We start from the raw sequence: 21,467 nt of genomic DNA on the forward strand, positions 1-21,467 counted from the left end.
GACTCAAATAAATGTAAAGACTGCATACATACTTAGAAAATACAAGATTTACATTTTAAGCAGATAATAAAATGGGAATGATTTACAATAGTTCTATTAACTCATTCCATCAAGTGGTTATAGAAGTGTCCTCAGTTTGGAGATGATTTAAATTAATTATTATCCGCACCAGACAAATGTAATATCGATTCAGAGTCTACTGATAACTTTCTACCTTCTATTATCCAAACTGATTAAGTTATACAGATGCACATATAGTCAAAGAATTACCTTTCTTTCAGGAACGAAACTGCACTTGGAATGTCATAGAAATGCTGCAAAACCAAGAGCCTCACTAGTTTAGGCTGATTACACACTACTCTTTGATCCAGAGATTCTGCATGCTCAATCATTCTGCCCCTTCTGAGACAGAGTCACTTCATGGGCATCACACCTCTAACGACACCAACAACAATAGGTCTAAATAGGCTCATTTCTCAGATCACTAACAGAGGAATAAAGTGAGAAAACTGAGTATATCAGAAAACACTGCAGACTGATTTATCATAAATAACAAATAAATGTACTGTCACAGTTTCATTCTTCTCTACAACTCCAGTTCACTAGTTATTAGTCACGGTGGAAAAAGCCCATTAATTTTACTACCACCATTTCAGCACACACATATATACGCCATCACATAAAAATCTTTAGCTCTCTTTCCCACAAATGAAATTTATCTAGACCTTATTAAATTGACATGAGTAACTCAACACATTAATTCTGTCTCCTTGGAAGACAAATCCAACACCAATTTGTGCAAAAAGCATTTCAAAGGATCCAGGATATATCATATTCAGGATACAGAAACTATAGTATTAAATAGAAGCAATATCCCCAATAATCCAGTGAAATGAATTACAGTAGACAGTGCAAAATACTACATGGAAGAGACATAAAACTCCACCATAGAATAAATGCAAAGCAAAAGCATATGAAAGAAAAAGATAGAACTGCTTACATTCTCATTATTTATTTAAAATGTCTAGCCTTTCTAGAATACCATTAAATCCTAAGCCTTAGCTCATAGCAATAATTCCATAGATTAAGTAGCATTACCTCTCAAACTTAATTTAGTATCCCTGTACTTTACCCAAGAAAAATGGGAAACCCGTGTAGGTAGTTCATACTTTTCAAAATATTATTTGAATAATCCTATAATTCATTACTTTTCTGTCAAAAATAACCACCCCTTGAGTATCTGCTCATATTGGCATTTTTCAGTGTCTCTGAAGCCTGTCATCCACCTCAGCCTCTTCTTTTGCTGTTAGCAGTGTGGGGGATAAGAGGTTGGCTTTTGTTTTTACTATTTCTCATCTCCTTTTGGCTAAATATTTTTGGCTTGTCCCTCCACAGACCCTCTATTCAGATAAATGTATGTTAGCTGATTCAAAATAGCCATTTAATTTGGGATATTAAACATTTTTACATTTCCCACAAGTTGCAGCAGACCTGTGGTTTTTACCCAATTAAAAGTAGGTAGACAACAAACTTCCACAACTTGCAGCAAAGATTCTGCCTTACACAGAAAGCTATGTACAAGCTCCACTTCTCAAGCCAACTTACAAAGTCGCCACCTAGTTAAAAAAATTAAGAGTGAATTACAAAAGTGGCAATGGCCAGCATTGCTCAAACTCACAGTATAAAAGGACACACTGAAAAATAATTGAGAATCTGCATTGTATATGGAGTGAACACATACTATTTAATGATTATTATTATTAAAGTGAATCAAGACAAATCAGTGTGCTTTGAATTCATATGACACTACTCAGTAATAAATGGCTTTGTACATTTTGTTTGTTAGACACCAGAAGTTTTTGTTTGAACAGAGGTCAGCCTCAGAAATACTATTTCAGCTAAGTTTGTATATTCCTGTGCTCCTAAATTCAGTGTGCTGTGATGAGGTTTCATCTACTGACATGGAGTTTTGCTTCATAAGGCAGCTCAATGACTGAAGTTCCTGGTAGGGATATCCAACAAAACTTAGATTACTAAGCAAGAGGTCAATTTCAGGTGTGCAATTAAGTGTGAAAAAAACATTGGAAACAAAATTTTAAAAAAGAAAAAGGGCCATCATCCTCTAGACGCAGATTCTACTAAATAAGTCTGCTGCAAACATGATATTTAAATCAATGTTTTTAATCAAGAAAATATTCTGCTGAAGACTGCAGAGTAAGATTTTACTTGCTTAAAGCACTGACTGGAGGCGCTCTTGCCTTACATAGGCACCACTTTCTGCCTCAGCACTAAGCCACAAAGATTAATAACTGTAAACTCAAGTAAAACACAAGCAATGGACAATAAATTTCAGAGAGCTGATTTAACTGTAGGACACAGAAACTTTCTACTCTGAATTAAAATTCTTGATCAATATAATTCAATAACCACAGTCTGAAAATAAACTATAAAAGGGAACAACTAGAATGCCACTTGTAACCAACATTTAGTGTTACAACATTTATATTAGCAACTTGCATATTTACAAATTTTATTTTCATAACTACACATACAGTATTACTACCAGCAACTCCAATTACCACTAATAAAATGGCTCATGCTGTTTTCATATCCACTCAATGGAGGATCAATCCAGCACTTCCTGAACTCCAGGTTGAACTTGTAGCACTAATAAATGCATTAAATTAGCTTTCCTGGCAAAACACAGCACAGGTGATGAAAAAGGAAAGTAGATTGGTTGAGTGATAAATTCTTCTCCAACTTTGCCAGCTTCGCTGACTCACTTAAAGGAAACAATGTTCTAGATTGTTCACAAACCTAACGAGACAGTTTAGTGGTAGCCAGGTGGCTGCAGGAGCAGCCCCTGTGAGAGGAGATCCGGAGCTGCCCCCACATCAGACAGAGTTCTAAGCCAGCTCCAAAAGAGCCCCACCACTGGCAAAAGCCAGTCAGCTATGCTGGTGGCACTTCTGTGCCAATGTATCTACTAAAGGGTAAAGAATATTGTGAAGCAAATGTGAGAGGAGGAGAAAAATGTGAAAGACACAACCCTGCAGACAGCAAGGTCAGAGAAGGAGGAAGGGCAGGAGGTGTTTCCAGGCACTGAAGTGGAGATTGCCCTGCAGCCAATAGAGACAGCCATGGCAGGGCAGGTGGATACACTCTGAAAGAAGCTGCAGCCTGTGCAGAGCCCACAGAACAAGTTTCTGGCAGGAGCTGCAGCCTATGGAGAGAAGTCCATGCAGGAGCAGGCTTTGGGCAGAACAGTGGCCTGTGGGGCACCCACAGGAGCAGTCTGTTCCTGCAGGACTGGATGCTTTTGGGAAGAACCCATGCTGGAGCAATTATTGAAGAACTGCAGTCCAAGTGTTTTGGAGCACTTTATGAAGGACTGTACCCATTGGAAGGAGGCCACATTGGAGCAGGGGGAAGACTGTGAGGAGGAAAGAGCAGCAGAGACAAAGTGATATGAATGAACTAGAGCATCCTCCATTCCCTGTTCCCCTGCACCACTGGAGAAGGAGGAAGTACGAGAGTTAGAAATGAAGGAGTGAAAATGCACCTGGGAAGGGAGGGCTGGGGGAAGGTGGGTTTAGTTTTGATTCTGTTTCTCACTGTCCTAGTCTATTTTTAATAGGCTGTAAATTAAATTAATACTCCCCAAGCTGAGAGTGGTTTGCCCAGGACAGTAATTTGTCAGTGAACTCCTTGTCCTTAACTCACCCATGAGCTGTTTTTTTTTTTTTTTTTCCCTTACTTTCTCCTCTTGCTCAGCTGAGGACTGAGAGTAAGAGAACAGCTTGGTGGGCACCTGGCTGACTTTCAAGCTAAATCCACCACTGCATACTTCAAATTTAAAATCACACGGTTTTCATGAAGTCCTACCATAGGCTGATGGACAAAATATATCCATGTAATCACTGAACTTAAGAGTGAGACAGTTGCACATTGCCCATGTGTTCATTACTGCTGTTTCACAGGCTTTTTAGAGTTTAAACTTGTTATCATCTTCCTGAAGTTCTGGACTAATATTCACTGGAGCTAATCAATATCCACATTCATGCCTACAGAACAAGTGTTCCATCACTGCCAAGATTAATCACCCCTTCACTGAAGTTGGATTATATCATAAACAAGCTTAGGGAACAAAAAAAAGCAAAACCAACTTTCCTCTGATATTCACACTTCTGATAACTAAATAGATTTTACAAATCTAACTTAGTCACCTCTGTTAAGGTCATATACATCTTCAGTAAATTGAAGAGAGACCATTCTTGAACTGTTTATAAACCATAATTCTTGCAATTCCCTGTATAATTACACAAGTTATACACTGGTACCAGTCATTACAAGCAACTCCATGGAAATTTCCCATTACTAAAGCTGTAACCATTAAGTTGCTGTTTGTAAAGACCACCATTCCTGTAATTTAAAACTAATATGCTAATAGATGCTTATTCTCTTGCTCAGCCTACTGAAGATGCTTCCAAATCTACAGCCACTTGGGTTTGCTAATGAGATCTAAGTAAAAATAATAGGTATGTGGAAAGCAACTATGAAACTCATTGATCTATGGACTGTAGTAAAATTACCAAGAAACAAGTAGTTTTCACCTTTATGTCTAGTTAAATAAAGCTATCTGCAGGAATGAAAGCAGGTTATTTCCAGTAATCAGCAGGATGGATTGATTACTAGGAACAAGAATAAAACTTTTCTTTCTACCCTATCCCTCACAATCACCAGAAGACTGTTTCTGTATATAAAATGCAAACAGTGATGGCAGCATGAAGGCTATGAAGGGAGGAAAATCAGAAGCTCTTCCTTTTCAGTCTCTAGAGCTGACAAGTAAAGCATAATCATATTGAATAACTAAAAAATACAGAGCCTTTTAGAAGAATCCAGCCAACACAGCTGGATCAGAGAAATCAGAGGTTCCTTCTGAAGGCTGGGCAGAGCACAGAGGCCTGGCTTTTCACTCAGTTCTGCATGCTGTGGGGGAGGGACCTCCCTCCACCTCAAATCTCTGCACACCAGACACTTACAGGTTGAAATATCTCCACCTGGTAATTTTTTCTGGCTCATTCAACAAAGAGTTACAGACACAAGCATTCAGTTACTCTAGAAAGCTCCATGCACTGCACAAAACAAAAAGCTGTTTTTTAAAAAGAACAATGATAATGAGAAACAAACAACAGGTTATTTCAGAATAGACTTATACAGGACAAGCTCAAAGAAACTTAACAGGGCAAGGAATTTATGTCAGTATTGCAGTAACAAGATGTGCAAGTCACGTAACTGCATGGTCTTGTTACTTACACTATCACAAGCAGAAATCTTCTTTTTGATACTCCTGAACAAAATTAAGCAGGAATATGAAAACTTTGTAAACACAGCACACTGCCCAATATAACTATTATCTGTTTTTTATGAAAGACCAGATAAATCAATGTAGACTGCAAATACCAAGTACATAAAAAATCAGATTTTATAGAATTACTCTGTTGCATGTTTAGACTGAGACTGAACTTGTAACAGAGGACACAGCACTAGTACATGAAGCACTGAACAGACCATATAAAATTTAACCTGTAATTGACATTGGTGCCAGATACCACACAAATATCCTCCTAAACAAAAAGCTTTTCTTCCCCTTCTCTTTAAGAAGCAGCATGACATAAAAAAACTGTATGATTTCTCCAAGTTATTAGAAGAATAAGAGGTTTTTGACATGAAGAAACTTTCTTCCTCCAAACAGCAGTCTTTATTTTCATTGCTGCAGGTCTATTTACTATATATTTGCTGTATTTCCTATCATTTTCCACAAAATTTAAAGCTAATGTTCTCTGATACACTACCATATAACAGACTCAAGGGAAGGATAACATTTTATGTAACATTCCCTGTTGCTAAACTCATCGAGCTACATATCAATCATAATTTGGATAAACACTGACAAATTTTTTAAGAACAGATTTTTCATTTCATAAGCAGAAGTCAAATGAGTAGCAATTGCCACAGCTCTACTACTATGAACTAGCAATTTCCTCATGTATGAGATTACATTTTAATTATTTTGAAGCCGCAATTATGTTGCTAGGTGGGGGGGAAGAGAAAAAACCCATTCACTCTAGCACTGAACTTTCAAATTCTGTTACACTGGCCTGTGCCTCACTGGCTTTTGCAACAGTTTTTGTACTGCACAATAAAACTTCAAAGCAGCTTGGCACAGAAAGGGAGTGGACTGGCTACTGAAATAGATAATACAGACCAGTGAAGGGCCTTCAGTGTTCCCATCACCATAGCACCTACCAGCCTGCAAATAAACTTCAGGTATCAGTCACATTCTGAGCCTCTCCTAGATCTCAAGATTATCCATAACAAATCTTCTGTCAGCAGTGAAATACGACAGGATTACAGAAGAATTAGTTCATCTTCATTACATGACTTTCTGAATGATTATTCTTCCACACATTTCAGAGCATTTACAAACCCATCTTCCCCCAAAAATTCAAGGCTACTATTTTGAACATAATTTGGATTTCTTTCAGACATAACAACTTTGGAATAATAAATATTATTAGAAGCAAAATCATAAATATCCAATTAACCAACAGTTATTCCCATTAATCTATTCCCCTCCTGCCGAGAAAAAAAAAATCAGCTTTTTATAGCAATCTGGTGCAGCAGTTCACGTAGCTCTGGCATTGTGAAGGTGGGGCGAGCTCACCAACAGATTTGTTACTAGGACACTCATCACTAAGTCCAGAATCCCCTCACACTGAACCTCTTCTCCACAACAAACCAACCCTGTCATGTCTCAGAGCATTCCAAAAGCTGGAGCCTTTTGCCTGGCTGATGTCTCCATTCCCCACTTCCTTAAAAATTTAAGCATGTTGATGCTGTGACCCATACTGCACCTCACAGACAATGCTCACAACACAATTTCATTCTTTAATTCTCACTTCCCCCTTAAAGCTCTGTGCTGTCATGATGCTTGGATAAATTGCCAACAGTCAGGATATTGCTGTGTGGTGGTCAGAATCCATCAGGCTGACCAAGAGTGCCTCATTCTTTTCCTTCATTCACCATCTGTCTGTATCCATCTCCTGTGATCCTAGACTGTCCTTATGGACTGTGTGCTGTCTGGGGCAATAACCATCTTTTTTTCATTCTCTATTTATACAGAGCAGCATGGAGTCCTCTTCTGCAGTTTTCATTAAGACATTAAAAGTGAATCTGTTCCATAGAGATTCACAAACTTTGATTTATACAAAGAATAATAAAAAAAAAAGTCAAAGGGAAAAAAACCAAACTACATGCAGTTCTCCCTATCTGGTTCTGCCTTCCAATGCTCCTCTCCCACATTCCAGAAAAATCACTTCTCAAAAAAGCAGAAATTTAAAGACTGGTATGTCAGGTTGTAACTGTAAGTGAATATTTCAACATGTCTCTTAAAAACCGTAGGTCACACTAATTCAACATCAGAAGCGTTATTACATAATAAAATACATCTATATAATTTTACTGTAATTGACCTGTTTTGTAAATGACCCAAAATATGCGAAGTCTTCTCTGAAGAACAGCTGATCATTCAGCAGTTCAACAAGATCAGTGAGAGCTTTTTTACAGGGACATGCTAAGTATTCTCTGCCTCTGGTTAAATAGTCTCTCCCATTTTCACTGACAGAACAGACTCAGCACAGATCTCATCGCTAGCTGCCCTCTGGAAGCACACAAGCACTCTGCCCTTCGGGGAGTGAATTCAAAACCAATTCTGGGACACTTTGGAAATCTCTCAACACTGACAACACAAACCCACATCATCCCCCCCCACCTTTCTCTACTGCACGCTCAGATAGGTCTTAGGGTATCTTCTTGTGTTTGGGGGCAAAGTTTTCATTTGGCCCTATTATCATTATCAAATTAAACCGAGAATTTTGCCTTTCTTTCCACTAGAAAGGGAAATGAAAAAAGCGGAGTCCTAACACCAGGCTGGCTTTAGAGCAGTCACCGCAAAAACCACACTATGCGGTAGCAACTTGCACTTCATCTCTTTCTCCCTAATTCTGTACCAGCTCTACTACATCACGCTTCCATCCGGTACCTACCACTTGGTAGCTGCCCTTCCAATGGAATTCCATAGTCCTGCCTGAGAAGGAAAATACAAACGGAGAGACATAACTCTACTAAAGCCTATGCCATTCTGCTCGAAATTAAAAGGCATCAACACTGTATTTGCAGGAGTCAGCCGTGCCCTCGGTTTATCACATCACCTCGGCGCCGGCAGCAAAGCAGATCAGAATTTGCGGAGGGAACGAAAAGGGGGGTCAGAGACAAGATCTGGAATAAACACTCACAAAGTGGAAGCAATTCAATTTAGGAATCAATTACATATTTAAGCGCCTCGTCACGCCGGGGTAGTTCACGCTGGAGGTGAAGCGGCTTCCCCCCCCTGCCCAGGCTGCAGCAGCCGGCGCTGCCCGCCCGCCGCCGCGGGCCCGGCGAGCGGGGCAGCCCCGCGGGCACGGCCGTGAGGGCGCGCCCCTGCCCGGCCCCGGCCCGCGCGCACCTGGATGTAGTTGGTCTCGCAGTACTCGGCCACCCGCTCCAGGTTCGTGTAGCTGTCGAACAGGGCCCGGCGCCCCCCCGGGATCTCCTCCTCCAGCAGCATCTGCAGCTCCGCCATCTTCACATCCTCTCACCCACCGACCGACCGCGCGTCCCTCGCCCCGCTCCCGCTCCGCGCGCTCCCCCCCGCCCCCCCGGGCTCCGCGCCCGCCGCCCGGGCCCGGCCTCGCGCACGGAGCGCGCGCCAGACCCCCACCGCGGCGGGGGCGGGGCGCGGCCGCGCGCCGCCTCCTGCGCATGCGCCGCCCCGCGCGGCCCCCCGCGCGCCCACTTCCGTGCCGGCAGCGCGCGGGGGGCGTTTCCGGCGGGAGCGGGGGAGGGGCGCGCGGCCCGCGGGCGGCCCCGGTGCCGCTGTCCGGGAGAGCAGAAATAACTACGCGTGTGCTCCTTTCGGCGAGTCTTGGCTTCCTTTGAAATCCTTTTGCCTTAATTCGCTCGCCGGCGGGTTGCTGGCAGCGCGCCCTGCAGAGCCCTGGGGGCTCCGAGTGCCGTGTGAGCGCCAGGCCCTCCTGCTCCTGGGCGGCTCTTCTGATCGCCGCGGGAAGAACAGAATGTGCCCTCTGTGTGGATCCTCTCCGAAAAGCTGCTCTACAGGGGCGTGAGGAAGGGTGAACTCCCAGCTTTCCAGCCTTGCCAAAAAAGCACATAATGAAGGGTCAGCAGAAACAGAGGACGCACAGCCTTGTGGCTGAAGCACTGCACTGAGGCCATTAGTTAGGTCTGTTCGGTACGTTCCTGGCTTTAACATTGACGTCTTTTATGTCCCAGGGAAGTCCCTCTAGAATTGTGATGAAAATACCCACCCTTCGAGGAGTGTGCAAGGCTTTCCCACTCAGTTCCTCCACCTGAACCTAGAAGTAACCGTTCTCCCACAAAAAAAAACCCAACCAACCAGCCCTCTCTGCAGAAGCGTCCCAGCTTTCTGCAGGGGAGCTCAGTTGTCCCTTTGAAATGAGTTGCAGCTGTGATTACTCACCTCATGTTCCCGTGAGGCTCCACAAAGTTCCTGCTGCCTGTGTAGTGCAGCCCAGGGCGCTGGTACAAGAGCCTGACGCTTTCCCAGCGCTCACCTTACAGACGCTTTGGGAGCTGGCCAGAGAACAGCCAGCGCTGCAGGACCTGGGCATCGGTCTGGTCCTATAGGAACAGCTCTCTGGCTTTGATTGCTGCTGCAAAGGCATCCAGCTAGATATGTGTGACTGCTAGAATTGCAGACTGCAAACACCTGGTGGGGTCAGGCAACAAACTAGTAGTCTTTGGGGCCAGTCCATGGAAATTTCTTCCCTTAAAAGAAAAATTACATAGAAATCCCTGCCCTGAGGGTCGTTTCTTCTTAGCTTGCTTAATTCTCCCATATGAAGGATGAATCAGGCACAGTGTTCATCATATTGGTGAAAAAACCCTCATATGCAAAGCATTTTTCTCCCATTTTAAAATGTGGTCTGAAATTCACAACTTCAGCTACTTTTCTACAAGCAGTTAGAGAGCCAAGGGCAATTTGTAGGTGTAATAGTCTTACTCTCACAAAAAGGCTTGTGAACTACAGAATACCCTGCCAGAGACACCTCACTGTGATGCTTGTGGGAGGAGAGAGGTGACTGCTCATGAGCACCTGCGCTGTCACCGAACACCCATGGGGTCCCTGAGCACCCGTGGAGTCAGGCTGCCTGCAGTTCTCCACAGCAGTCTGGCATTCTGCCCTAAACCCACAAGGAGCAAAGAGGTGTCATGCAGCCTCATTCTTGGTGCCCTCTACCCACAGAGTTTATAAACCATGAGTTACACATCCAAAAATACTGGGTTTGGGATAGTTAAAAATGAATCATGGCTGTCAGCTGCCCTGCTGATTGTTAATGCATATCTTGAGAGAATGGTCTTTTCTGCAACAGCTCAAGGAAGGAAAGCCAGCCAAATCAACTCAAGAAGGCTGCTGTACAGTGTAGAGCTCCAAGCCTTATCCCACACCTCCAAGAATCATCCATGGCCAGGCTTCCACCGCCCCCCAGGTGTGCAGCTGATGGATAATGCTTTTGCAGTTTGGTAACAGGCCCCATGCTCCCTCCTCCACTGCAGGTTCAGCTTGGATTCTGCTCGTGGCACATCTGCTGCTGCTGTTGCAGCTCCAGGGGTTGCTCATGCCCATGCTTCCAAGACTTTTTGTGTTTGTGCCAGGCTGGAGGCAGGCTGAGGCTTTCCTTCTCTCCTCATTCATTTGCTTCTCAGGTGTGAAGTCAAGCTGTCATTTGGCAGCTCCCCAGTAAACCTACATGATCTTTCTCTTGGCAAAAGGAGAGAGCTGTCAAAATCTATAGGAGAAGGTTCTCCAAAGATGCTGCTAGGAGTTTAAACTTGGATTAGCAGCACGAGTGTAGGGAGGGGGAATTGTTAATTGTGTCATCTTCTCTCTGTGCCCTTGGGTGCCACCAGGGCCTGCTTTCAGTGGAAAACTGTGGGAGCCCATCTGCTCTCAGATCTGCACTCAACATCAGCAAGCCTCCTTACAGGCAGCTCCCACCTGTGGGTCAGGCACCTCTTGACCTCTCAAGGGCTCTGCCTGTGGTTCTTAGGGTGTAAGAAAAAGCATTATCTGAAATACATGCACACAGCTGTTCACCAGAGTAGCTGGACTAACCTGTCTGCATAATCAGGTGCTTGTTATCACAGCATGTTTACATTTTAATAGGGTATTCATTTATGGATTTAAATTTAAACATGAAGAGCCCTTCTGTCAGAATAATGGTCATCCTATAATCCTCTGCATACATACAAAAAATACTTAGAAATAGTGTTTAAATTAGATCAACTGAATCCAACTACCACTTCCCTAAATTTACATAAATTACTTCCCATCTGTCAAGTGATGTGCTAAACTAATTTTAAGTTTTTATATTCCCTCAGCCCTAATTTATTACACGCTTTTCTCCAATTTTTTTCAATCCTATTGTGCAAGATTTTCCCTTATATCAATATCTTCAAGACTGAGAAACAAACACATTTTTCACCAAAAGGTGCCATTTAAACAGTCACCAAAAAATAGAAAGACAAGCAATCCAGAGACTTTAAACTGGAGATCAAGATCCAAAAGCACAGGGAAACCACTATTCTTCCAACTTCTCTCACATGTCAGGGTTTTAGCCCTGCCAATCACCCAAGGGAGTCCCCTCGTCACAAAAATTTGCACGGATGAGCCAACCCATTGGTCACATGCAATCCTGCAGCTGAGCACTCTGCATGGGTGTCCCACACGTACAGTTTGAATCATCAATTATTAGAGAAAAGTAATAATGGGGTACCTCAAAGGCCACCTATGTTTTGCAGTAGGAAATCCCAGTAAGAAATCGCAATCAAAGTCTCTTCCATTTTTTTTGCTTTACAGAGAACTGAACAGCACATCACATAAGGGGTGCAAGTAAACATCTTCTTTGGACAGATGACGAGGTCAGATCCTGGATAGATCCTGCTGCAGGTTTTCAGTTCACTTCTTTATGTAACTGTGCTCTAATTTTATGAACATTTTTTCTTTTATCTTTTCACTCTTTGTAAACAGCAGAACAAAAGCTGAAAATCCCTGTGCTGCTGCATCACATGGAGCTGAGCAGATTTGCAGCTGGATAAAGGACAAAGGACTCTGATACCAAAGTTTTGGTCATGTGTACTGATGATATATATAGGCCCATGCCCTTTAGGAGGAAGGTAGCATTTACTGCAGGGGTGAAGGAGGGAAGGAAAATTGGGCAATTGAAGAAAATAGTCTGTAACTGCAGCATGTACCTTCACTCCCCCAAGAGGGACATAGTCTTCACGCTTGCTTCACATAGTGTTTGGGTGTGCCTCTGCCTGGATAGCCACTCTTTGCCAGTCTCATAGTCCAAAGCTTCTGAAGCAAGTCCATGGCTATTCCAGAATGCTGGGGTGGCTTCCCAGCACAGAATGCAGCTGTCTAATACTGCAACAAATGGTGTCAGGATCCCGAGGCATCTTAAACACTCAACTTCCAGTGCTCACTGTGAACCAGACTGAAAAACCCACACACCCTGAAGCTGCACATTCTCCTCCTGCTTCCTCAGGCATTTAACAATTTGCTGGGCAATCAAGATTATAACCACAGATAACCTCTCTGCTTATGAGAAACTGCTGCTGGGTAAAAGGCTGGCTGCACAAAGGTAGGAGAGGTGACCGATGGAGTAGCTTCCATCTCATGGAAGTGTTTGCCCTAACATTGCTATTTCAGAACCATCTAGTGTGCAACTGACATCGGATACCTCACAGCACCTCTAGAGAGGAACAGGACATGTTGCAGAGATTCAGACCATCTGTTTGGGGGCACGTCTTATTCCAAATCCCAAGCTTTTTTCTAGTTTTCTGCTGAACTTTCTTTCAACAGAACACTGTGCGAGGACAGAGCCAGTACAAGGGGAGGTACGCTCCCAGGAAGGAAGAGGTCAAGCCAAATAGGAAAAATTATCTAACATTTCAGACATTAAAAGAAAACAAGTAACAAATGGTCTCAAAGAGAGGCCAGCACAAAGCATAGTTGCTCATCAGTTCCCTTCCAAGGAATCAAACAACAAGCATTCAGGGAACAGGGGAGGAAAGAACAGCTCTAATTTATTTTTCCTGCTGGTATTCCTTCTCTGAGATGCTAACCCAGACCAACTGCCAGTCCTTTTCCACTCTATCCTGACCCTGTGGCATCCTCCAGGTAAGGTCTGATATGATCACTGAGCCACTAAAGGGTAGTTAATGCTCCAGTACAGCACATACAACAAAAATTCATCCTCTCTGAACTATTGATTGTGGTTGGTTCACTATTACTGACCTACTGATGCTTTTTTCACATTTTCAAGTTTGGTCTGCAGCAGCTGCAACAGTCAGAACCATTCTTTGAGGTCTTTGTTTCTTCCTGAATTTAAAGTTCAGATTTTTAGGTACTTGTGTAACTCCAGAAACTTGCCCCTTGGAGCTTTTCTAATCCTGTTCTGTTTGTAATCCTGCTTTTACCACATAAACCATTTAAAAAATATTTTATGACCTTGCATATTTTTGGAGCCACCAAACCCAATGTGTGATGTTTCTGTAACTAGCATAACTCCCTTACTTAGGAAGCATAATTAATCACGCCTCTGAAGTCATCTTTCCTCCTTCTATCACACATCTGGACAAGTAATCCCCTTTTTCAAGGCTGTGAAGGCAGCTTCTCCTTGCATAGCTTCTCTTTACTATTACAGTCTGCATCTCCCTCCTTCCCCCAACTGCTCTGTCCTCCTGCTTGGTGAACATATAGGAGCATTTCAGCCCTTTCTCTCACCCACAGCTAATTTTGACAGTATGGCAACAACACAAATCTCAGTGATGCAATACTGCCTAACAGGAGGTGGCAGCTGATGGGTGCAGTCGTTTCACACACCTGAGTCTGAATCCAGTTTGACAGAAATATTTATGCACAGAAGGCAGCCAGGCCTCCCCACACGTCTCCTCAGAGAGGGAGCTTAAAGGCCTTATTTATTTCAAAGGCAAAAGCATCTCTGAATCATACAAGTGAGCTTTTAGCAGGAAAGAGTTAAGAACCTAAGCTGTACCCATCCTGCTGTAAACTAGTCAAAGTCACAATCTGTGCATCCTGAGTATACGACAGGACGCAAATGACTGACTGCCATACGTCAGCACGCAAGGTTTGATCTGTCTCATACAGATATTTTTTCCATCTTCATCTATTTAGGACTGGGCTTTGCAGAAAACACAACGGAGGATTCACACTCCCAAATTTAAATGGAGCAGGGTAACCTAACCTATTTTGCAGATGCCAGCCTTAGCTAACAAGATTCTAGTGGGTTAGGACTGGGCTGGGTGTGCAACCGGGCTGTACAGCAGCTTAGGACATTGGTTTCAAGAGCCCCTCTCAGACTACTGCTTCACCAGCTAGGAATGAGATTGCTGCAGGAGACATCCCTAGGGTGAGAGCAGAGAAGAATGGCTGGAAGGCCACAGGTTGGTCACTCTTCACCTAATGAGAGTCTGGGGTATTATTGATGGATAAATAAAGCTGAGCTCTGGTAATCAAAGTAATCATACAAGTCTGTGCAGATGCCTGGGCTCACACAGAGATTTATTTGAATCAGGAACACCAAGGCAATTCATCCTCTCTTAGCAGCCTCATTCCCTGCTCTGTGTGCTCACTACCCATGGGGCTCAGCTATGCAATCATTCCCCTCCTTCCCTCTCTGTGCTTTCCTGCAGCATGTAGTCACTAAATATAATCTGACAGCTTACTTTCTCTGGTCCAGAGCCTCAACATCCATGCACTGCTTCTCTGTGCCAGAAGCTCTATTTTACAAGTCAAACCATAGTCTCTCTTGCAGCTCATCTTGTATCAAAAATGAGCGTATCTTCACATCCTCTCTTTCTATATCCAGCACTGTTGTTGGAATGGGCTCACACAGCAACTGCAATAGCACATTCCCCAAAAATCTAGCAGCCTCAGAGCCACACAACCAAGAGTTAATTTCTGCAAATGCCAGCTAGCCCTTAGCTCTAATCAGTTCATCCACTTACACTAGTTCCTGTTTTGGCTTAACTCTTAGTCTCTTTGAAGCCAGCACACATGTATAACTTCATTAGATAGTGGAGTTCTCACATCCAAGTGCTACCTTACTACTTTTCCACACTTTTCTGCCTCACAAACTTCAAAAGGTGCCATATTCCTCTAATGTGCACTCACTGAAATGTCATTGAAACCTGTTTTCTAGATGTATTTCCTGACCTATGGCAAACCAAGTCTCAAGGTCAAATATCTTAATTTTATTAATTCCAGAAAAATCTGCTCCTTGTCAGTATATGTGACACCTCCAGTGAAAGAGTTTGCTTAGCCACTCGTTAGTTGTGCTCCTTGATTCAGAAAGCCAGAGTTCATTAGAATACTGTTGTTTAGGTATGTACATCACTAGGATAAAGGGATTATTCCAGGGCACAGACTGGCTATCATCTCTAATATGTAGGAAGAGGAGCAGAAGAGCAAACAGATACAGCTGGTGTGCTTTTGCTTCTCTGTTGCCAATCTGATATTTCAAGCTGTTTTTATACAAAGGAAAAAGCAGAATGGAGAAATCCTTATCTTTAAAAAATGACTGGAAGCTCAGTGAATTCAGCAGCTCTTAGGATAAAATACCCACAGTACATTCCCCCTGGCTGCCTCCTCAAGAACCAGCAGTTTTTCTCACAGCTTTCCATTAACCACTTTTATTATCTGAACGTCTGCCCACATGAGTAATTGAGTGAGTCACATCAGCAAAAGACTTGTGGAGTTTTATGAGGAGACTGTACTGTAAAATTTTTTGAAATCACAGTTTCATTTACAGAATGGGGATTTTTAGCTCTGGTGACAATTTCAAGACCAGTGCAGCAGTAACGGGAGAAAGAAACACAGAGGTGATAAGGATTTCCAGTTCTTGAAGGTAATTGAGGAAATGTGATTGCTCAGCTCAGTTTGCCCCACTGGAACAATACAGCTATAAAATGTATAAAGGCTAATGCATGATGTATGTTTGCAGTATTTTCATCTTTACTATGTAAAAATCACCATCAAGCTTCCTCAAGCAAAAAAGACATTTGCTGTGAACTACGGTGTATATAGAGCAACAGGCTCTACCTAATTATCACTGATGGAATATGAAACCAGAGGCCAGGCAACTTCTATAAAATTTCCTTTTCCTTTGCATTATGGCAATACTGGACTTACAAAGACATCTAGGTGTTTAAATAGTCAAGTAGGTGCTTGACTGTTTGGGAGTATTCAAAATCCAAACATCCAGTCCACCCAAAAATCTGGGTTCCAACAACTGAAAGCCACAACTAGAATTTCAGTGCAGCTGTGCCAGACCAATATACTGGATACTCAATGGTATTCAATGCAATTGTACAGCATAAAAAATAGTCATGCAAAGGACTGCAGAACCAGGCTCATGGCTGAGGTTAATTTAGAGCATTCTGTTAACAAGCAATCAATCTGCTCCTTACTTTTAGAACAGTACATCAAATCCAGGTGCAGGGTCTGTCAAATTCAGTACGAATTCTGCATAGCAGAAGAACAAAGTGCTCTCTCTGCTCCCAAATATCTTACCTATCAATGAATGTGGGGTGGCTGCAACCATTGGTTTCCCATAATATGCAGTGGTGTATTCTTGCAGGCATCCCTGTCAGCTCCTGTTGACTCACATGACTCACTCCACTCCTCCCAAAGCACCTGCTGCTGGTAGGTTTTATCTATGAAGATCTAGGGAAGTTGACAAGTCCTCTTAGTCTTTTAGATCTGAGCCTTGCTTATTCTGTATTAGGTCTTGGCCAATATGAAACAATGGCTGCCAAGTGCCAATTTCCACACTTTTGACAGTATGAATTTTGCTTTTTTAGATACCCTATCCCTCCCCCCAAAAGATAAATGGCCAAATATGACTTACTTTTTTCTCTTATTATTGCAAGAGATTTTTGTTCCTTTCCTGGATTCATGGCCAAGGGAAGTTTGGTCAGGAAAAAAGCTTTAATGGGTGAATCGTCCTTTCTATTTTCTGCATGACTATTCATTCCCTCCCAGCTTGCCCTCTCCAGGGTTTCTGGATACAAAGTACTTTAGGAATCATTTAGTCTATTGCTGAAACACAAGCCCTGAGCTAGCAGGTACACAAGCACTGCTGGAGTACCTTTTTCCATCAGTTAAAGAATTGAATCCAGTTGATGGCTGGGCTCACCAAGCTCTCTTTTAGAGAGGATACTCAGGGCCTTCTGCTGTAAAGCTCTGAAGGGGAAGATGATCACTTTATCCTTGCTGCAGTGTCTGAGTCACCACTGAATTGGAAGCAACTGTTTAAAAAAAAAAGCCTTTTTTGGTGAGACTTCAAAGCTGGCAGCCAAGCAGGCACAGCATTGGATGTGCCAGGCTTGTGACAGAGCTGACCTGCCTGGATGTCAGCAGGGAGGTGGGAGAAGGGCGTGCCAGTGCCCGTGAGTTGCTCTGCACTGCAGAGACTGGAGCAGAGAAGCTTCAGAGAGGTTCAGAGGTGGTCTCAGCACTGATATGCCATATCAAAAGCAAACATTTCCTGCATGTCACTGGAACATCACTTGTCCACCTACAGGGATGTTTCACTGTCATCAAAGTAACTAAGACACTCACCAGGGACATCTTTTACCTGGTTTCTCTGCCCTTTCAGTTCTGCATCCTCTCCTCTTTGGCCAAGGCAAAAGGCCTCAGCTACCTCATCACTACTACTATCACTTAACTGTACATCAATTAAAATTAAGATTTTGTTACACTAGTTTTAATGTAAAATCCTGCAAGATTTGTCCTTGTGACTTTTAACTGGTCTAGCATTGATTTATTTAAACTACTTTTTCCATTAAAGAGATGATCAAGTAATTGCGCCAAAGATGTTGGAGCAGATATAGAACTATGACTGATGCTTCCTGCCTCTTGGAAGCAAGGCTTTCTTTACAGGAGCATTAAGATCATAGAACTCACACATACTTCATTTATCTTGGGAGCAGGCTTCTCTGTAAAAGAAACTGGAATGACCTGAAAAGTAGGGGGAAAAATTCTTTCCACTCCAGCCCTCCCCCAAATCTTTTTGTGGGAAACACAACTGTGTTTTTGATGCTAAAATTCACAGATTTAAAAATACTTCTCTTCAAGGAATGTTGCCATGGAAACCTTTACCGTGTCTCCTTCCCCACCCTCCATATATGAAGAACGTTTTCTTCATCTCTTTTTTTCCTGCATGTGGTAGTTCCTCTCCTCTGTCTGCTACCACCAAAATCCTGCCATTGAATTCTAAGAGATGTCAAACAGGCCTTTTTTTAATTGAAAAGTCATTGCTAAATTCCACTCCTGAGCTGAACTACAAAGAGGTGTCAAGATGGGTGCATACTCTCAGGTTCCAAAGAAATGCCTGGAATATTTTCTAGCAGTTTTTGCTTTGGACAAGTGGAAAGAAGCAACAGGAGCTGCCATGGTCATTAAAACAGTGTCACTTCCTGGTAGCATAACCCACAAGTGATGAAGATTTTCCTTTATGCTTTTCCTTTTGCCCCAAAGCCAGAAGAGGATCTGAGCACAAAAAGGAAGTCAATAATTGACTATGCAGGTGAGAGAGAGTGTTTTCCTAAACTGACTGCCAACAGCCCCGAGTTCATATAACTGCACAGCTAGTGGGGGAGCTGGCACAACAACTGCCCAAGGGACTTGAAATCAGCAAACAGCTACCCTGCCCAATAACCAAAATTTACTTTTGCAGCAAGTAGGACAGAAATTCTCAAGACCATCCTTTCCATGTTACAACAGAAAATAAAACATGGAGCTCTAAACTCTGTGGTGTGTGCCACAGCCACTGCAAGCACGTGCTTAAACTGCTGGGAACAGAAGGATATTACTATTATTAATAGGATATTAATTTGCAATGGTGCTTCTCTATGTAGTTCATGTTAATTAAAAGGTAGAGATAACAGCATTCATGGATATTTTTGAGATAATGGGAGGCTAGATGAGTAAACTGCCTCCTCTGCTCAAAGTTGTTAACAACTGCTCCACCAGTTGCCACCAGGACAAGGGGCAAAAGTAAAAGGCTTTGCCAGTCATAAAGAGCATTAGCAATGGCCTGGCTGCTCCCACTACCTGTGCTGGCTGCCTGCTCCTGAGGGCAGCAGGTTGCATAGGCACAGAGATACACTTGGCCTCTTACCTTTTGTGAATTTGCAGCTCTCAGTAGAAACCTGTCCTACAGTAAGAGTCTAAGGAATGAAATGACAGTTTTTCTCTGTGCTTTTCAAAACCATCCTGTCAACTTTGTAAAGCAGCTTGCTAGTGTAGAGCAGGAATACGAAGCATAAAAAGCAACAATTCCCTATATTATAGTAACCTCCCCCTCTTGGCTTTCTTCCCAGACTAAGACTTTTTTCCCACAGGTTGAAGTGCTTGCCCATATCCCCCATGTAACAGGCAGAAGGCATCCCTGGACTTCACACATGTCCTCAGTGTGTGGGTGGAGCAGCACTGACAAAGCCCTGTGCTCTATTGCCTGGACTCCTGAGACTGGTTACCTCCATCAGGCCAGGCGCTGACTCCGGCTTTTCCCTGGGCTGGCACTGACAGCGCTGCGGCTGTGACTGCGATCCTGGGACATGGCTAGCACAGACTCCCTATCTCTGTCATCTTCTCTTCTCCTCACAACATTTGCAGGAACACAAGAGTGTAGAGAATTCAAATCCCTGCCAAATGCAGCTGATTTGGCCCAAGGGCTCAGTAGTTAGTTCTTGTAAGAGAAAGGGGAAAATGGCCAAAAGTAAGTGGGAAGGGTGCACAGTCTTTCTCAGGAAACCAGGCCGAACAAGAACCAGTGACAATGCATGCCAGACAAGGGGTGAGGGCAGAAATGGGAGAAAACTGATTTTCAACCTGCAAATCAAAATAGATTAAAACTTCCTAAGAAAGCTCCATTCCATGAGCATTTCCATACTAAAAAATGAGTTTGCTGTACAAGGACCCACAGCTGGGCTGATGAGTGTTGCACTAAATAGCCATAGTTGGGCTGTCTGAAGTGGCAGACACACATAGAGCAAGGAATGGAAACCTACAGACTTGAGCAAACAATGTGGCTGTGACCTCAGTGTCACTCCCAGCAGTGCATTACAAATGCCTGAGAGTGCCTTACCCTCCTTTCCCTCCATGCCCAACACATTTCCTTAACTGATGAGTCAGGCTGGTTTTTTTGACAGCAGTTTTGAGCAAACACAAACTGATCATTGGCCTTCTGCAGCACACTGAGCCACATTCTTCTCCTCCATCAGTCATGGACTCCTGTAGCAGGCTTGATCACCGGCTCGGACAGAGCACAGCCTACGGGTGCAGGCTAATGGAAAATTTATAACAAATTATATGTAATCACTCCCAGTTTTGATTCCTGTAACTGGGGAAGGGGCTGTTGCAAGGCAGTTTGATCAGCTCCAGCAAGGCACAGAAATTACACTTGGGAAGCTTTTCCAGTGTTTGAAAGCTTCATTCCTAAAGCAGATCTTCACCACCCAGTTATATTCCTTGTTCAGTTCCTAGCAGGGACAGTGCTATCCTACCACATTTTCCAAAGAAAGCAATAACTTAACCTTCGTTTTGCCTCCTCTGCACATCCAGGGATGTTTTAAAATGAAAATTCTTTACCACGCTGATTTCTTCAGAAGGTTTAGGAAACATCTGCAACCTTCAAGAAAAATAGGCCTTTTTGCATAAGCAGTGAAGCAAAGCCTAACATGAATTGCCATCTGGGGACATAACCAACCTTTAGTGAAGTGGAGGTCAGATTAGCAAGAGCTTTCCTGCAGTTCGTTATAAAAATCAATTCAAGAGAGACAGGAAGCTGAACTGCACAACTCTCCCTTTTCTGCCCAAGATCTCGGTATCACTCTACCCCAACAGAAGCTACACTGGGGGGCATCTGAATCTCTACAGTTCCATCAAAAGCAGAAATGACATGTTAAACCCAAAAGCAGAATTTTCTTTGTCTGGTGCCCACAGAGGATGGCATCAGCTGTTAAACCCCATAAAAGCTGACAGGATTGCATTCAGGCTGGCACACCTCAGACAAGAGCAAAAACACTTTTAAAAGAGCAGCAGATTTCCTGACCTGGAAGGTACATCTGTAGAAAAAGGAACTGCAGTTACCAATTACATGTACTCTGTCTGCACAAGCAGTACAAAATAGCTCTAAGGGGAGGCCCACACTCTTGGCCTGCTCTGTGGTGCACAGGAGCTGTGTACAGCTCAAGCAGACACAGCTGCAGGCTGACAAACCCCTCACCTA

The 21,467-nt window shown here is 43.2% G+C and overlaps 1 protein-coding gene and 1 long non-coding RNA gene across 20 annotated transcripts in view; one reads left to right on the top strand and one right to left on the bottom strand.

Annotated features, from left to right (window-relative positions):
- The window catches only part of ABI2 (abl interactor 2), a 65,034-nt gene extending 56,282 nt beyond the window's left edge, over window positions 1-8,752 (bottom strand). For 5 of the 19 annotated variants that reach the window (XM_053983146.1, XM_053983137.1, XM_053983133.1 and 2 more), the window contains exon 1: window positions 8,570-8,751. In XM_053983146.1, the coding sequence (XP_053839121.1) occupies window positions 8,570-8,686 (117 nt within the window). In that variant the 5' untranslated portion in view covers window positions 8,687-8,751. Of the gene's footprint in view, window positions 1-8,357; window positions 8,459-8,569 lie in introns of those variants that run through there. The other 14 variants (XM_053983145.1, XM_053983143.1, XM_053983139.1 and 11 more) reach the window with 5 other exon arrangements.
- Window positions 8,753-9,149: 397 nt separating this feature from the next.
- Window positions 9,150-13,651, top strand: LOC128810092 (uncharacterized). Its single transcript, XR_008437932.1, has 3 exons — window positions 9,150-9,346; window positions 12,005-12,066; window positions 12,179-13,651. It is a non-coding gene; the product is annotated as an uncharacterized LOC128810092 (long non-coding RNA).
- Window positions 13,652-21,467: the final 7,816 nt, after the last annotated feature.

The sequence above is a fragment of the Vidua macroura genome, chromosome 7 (genome assembly GCF_024509145.1).
Source record: "Vidua macroura isolate BioBank_ID:100142 chromosome 7, ASM2450914v1, whole genome shotgun sequence".
NCBI lineage: Eukaryota > Metazoa > Chordata > Aves > Passeriformes > Viduidae > Vidua > Vidua macroura.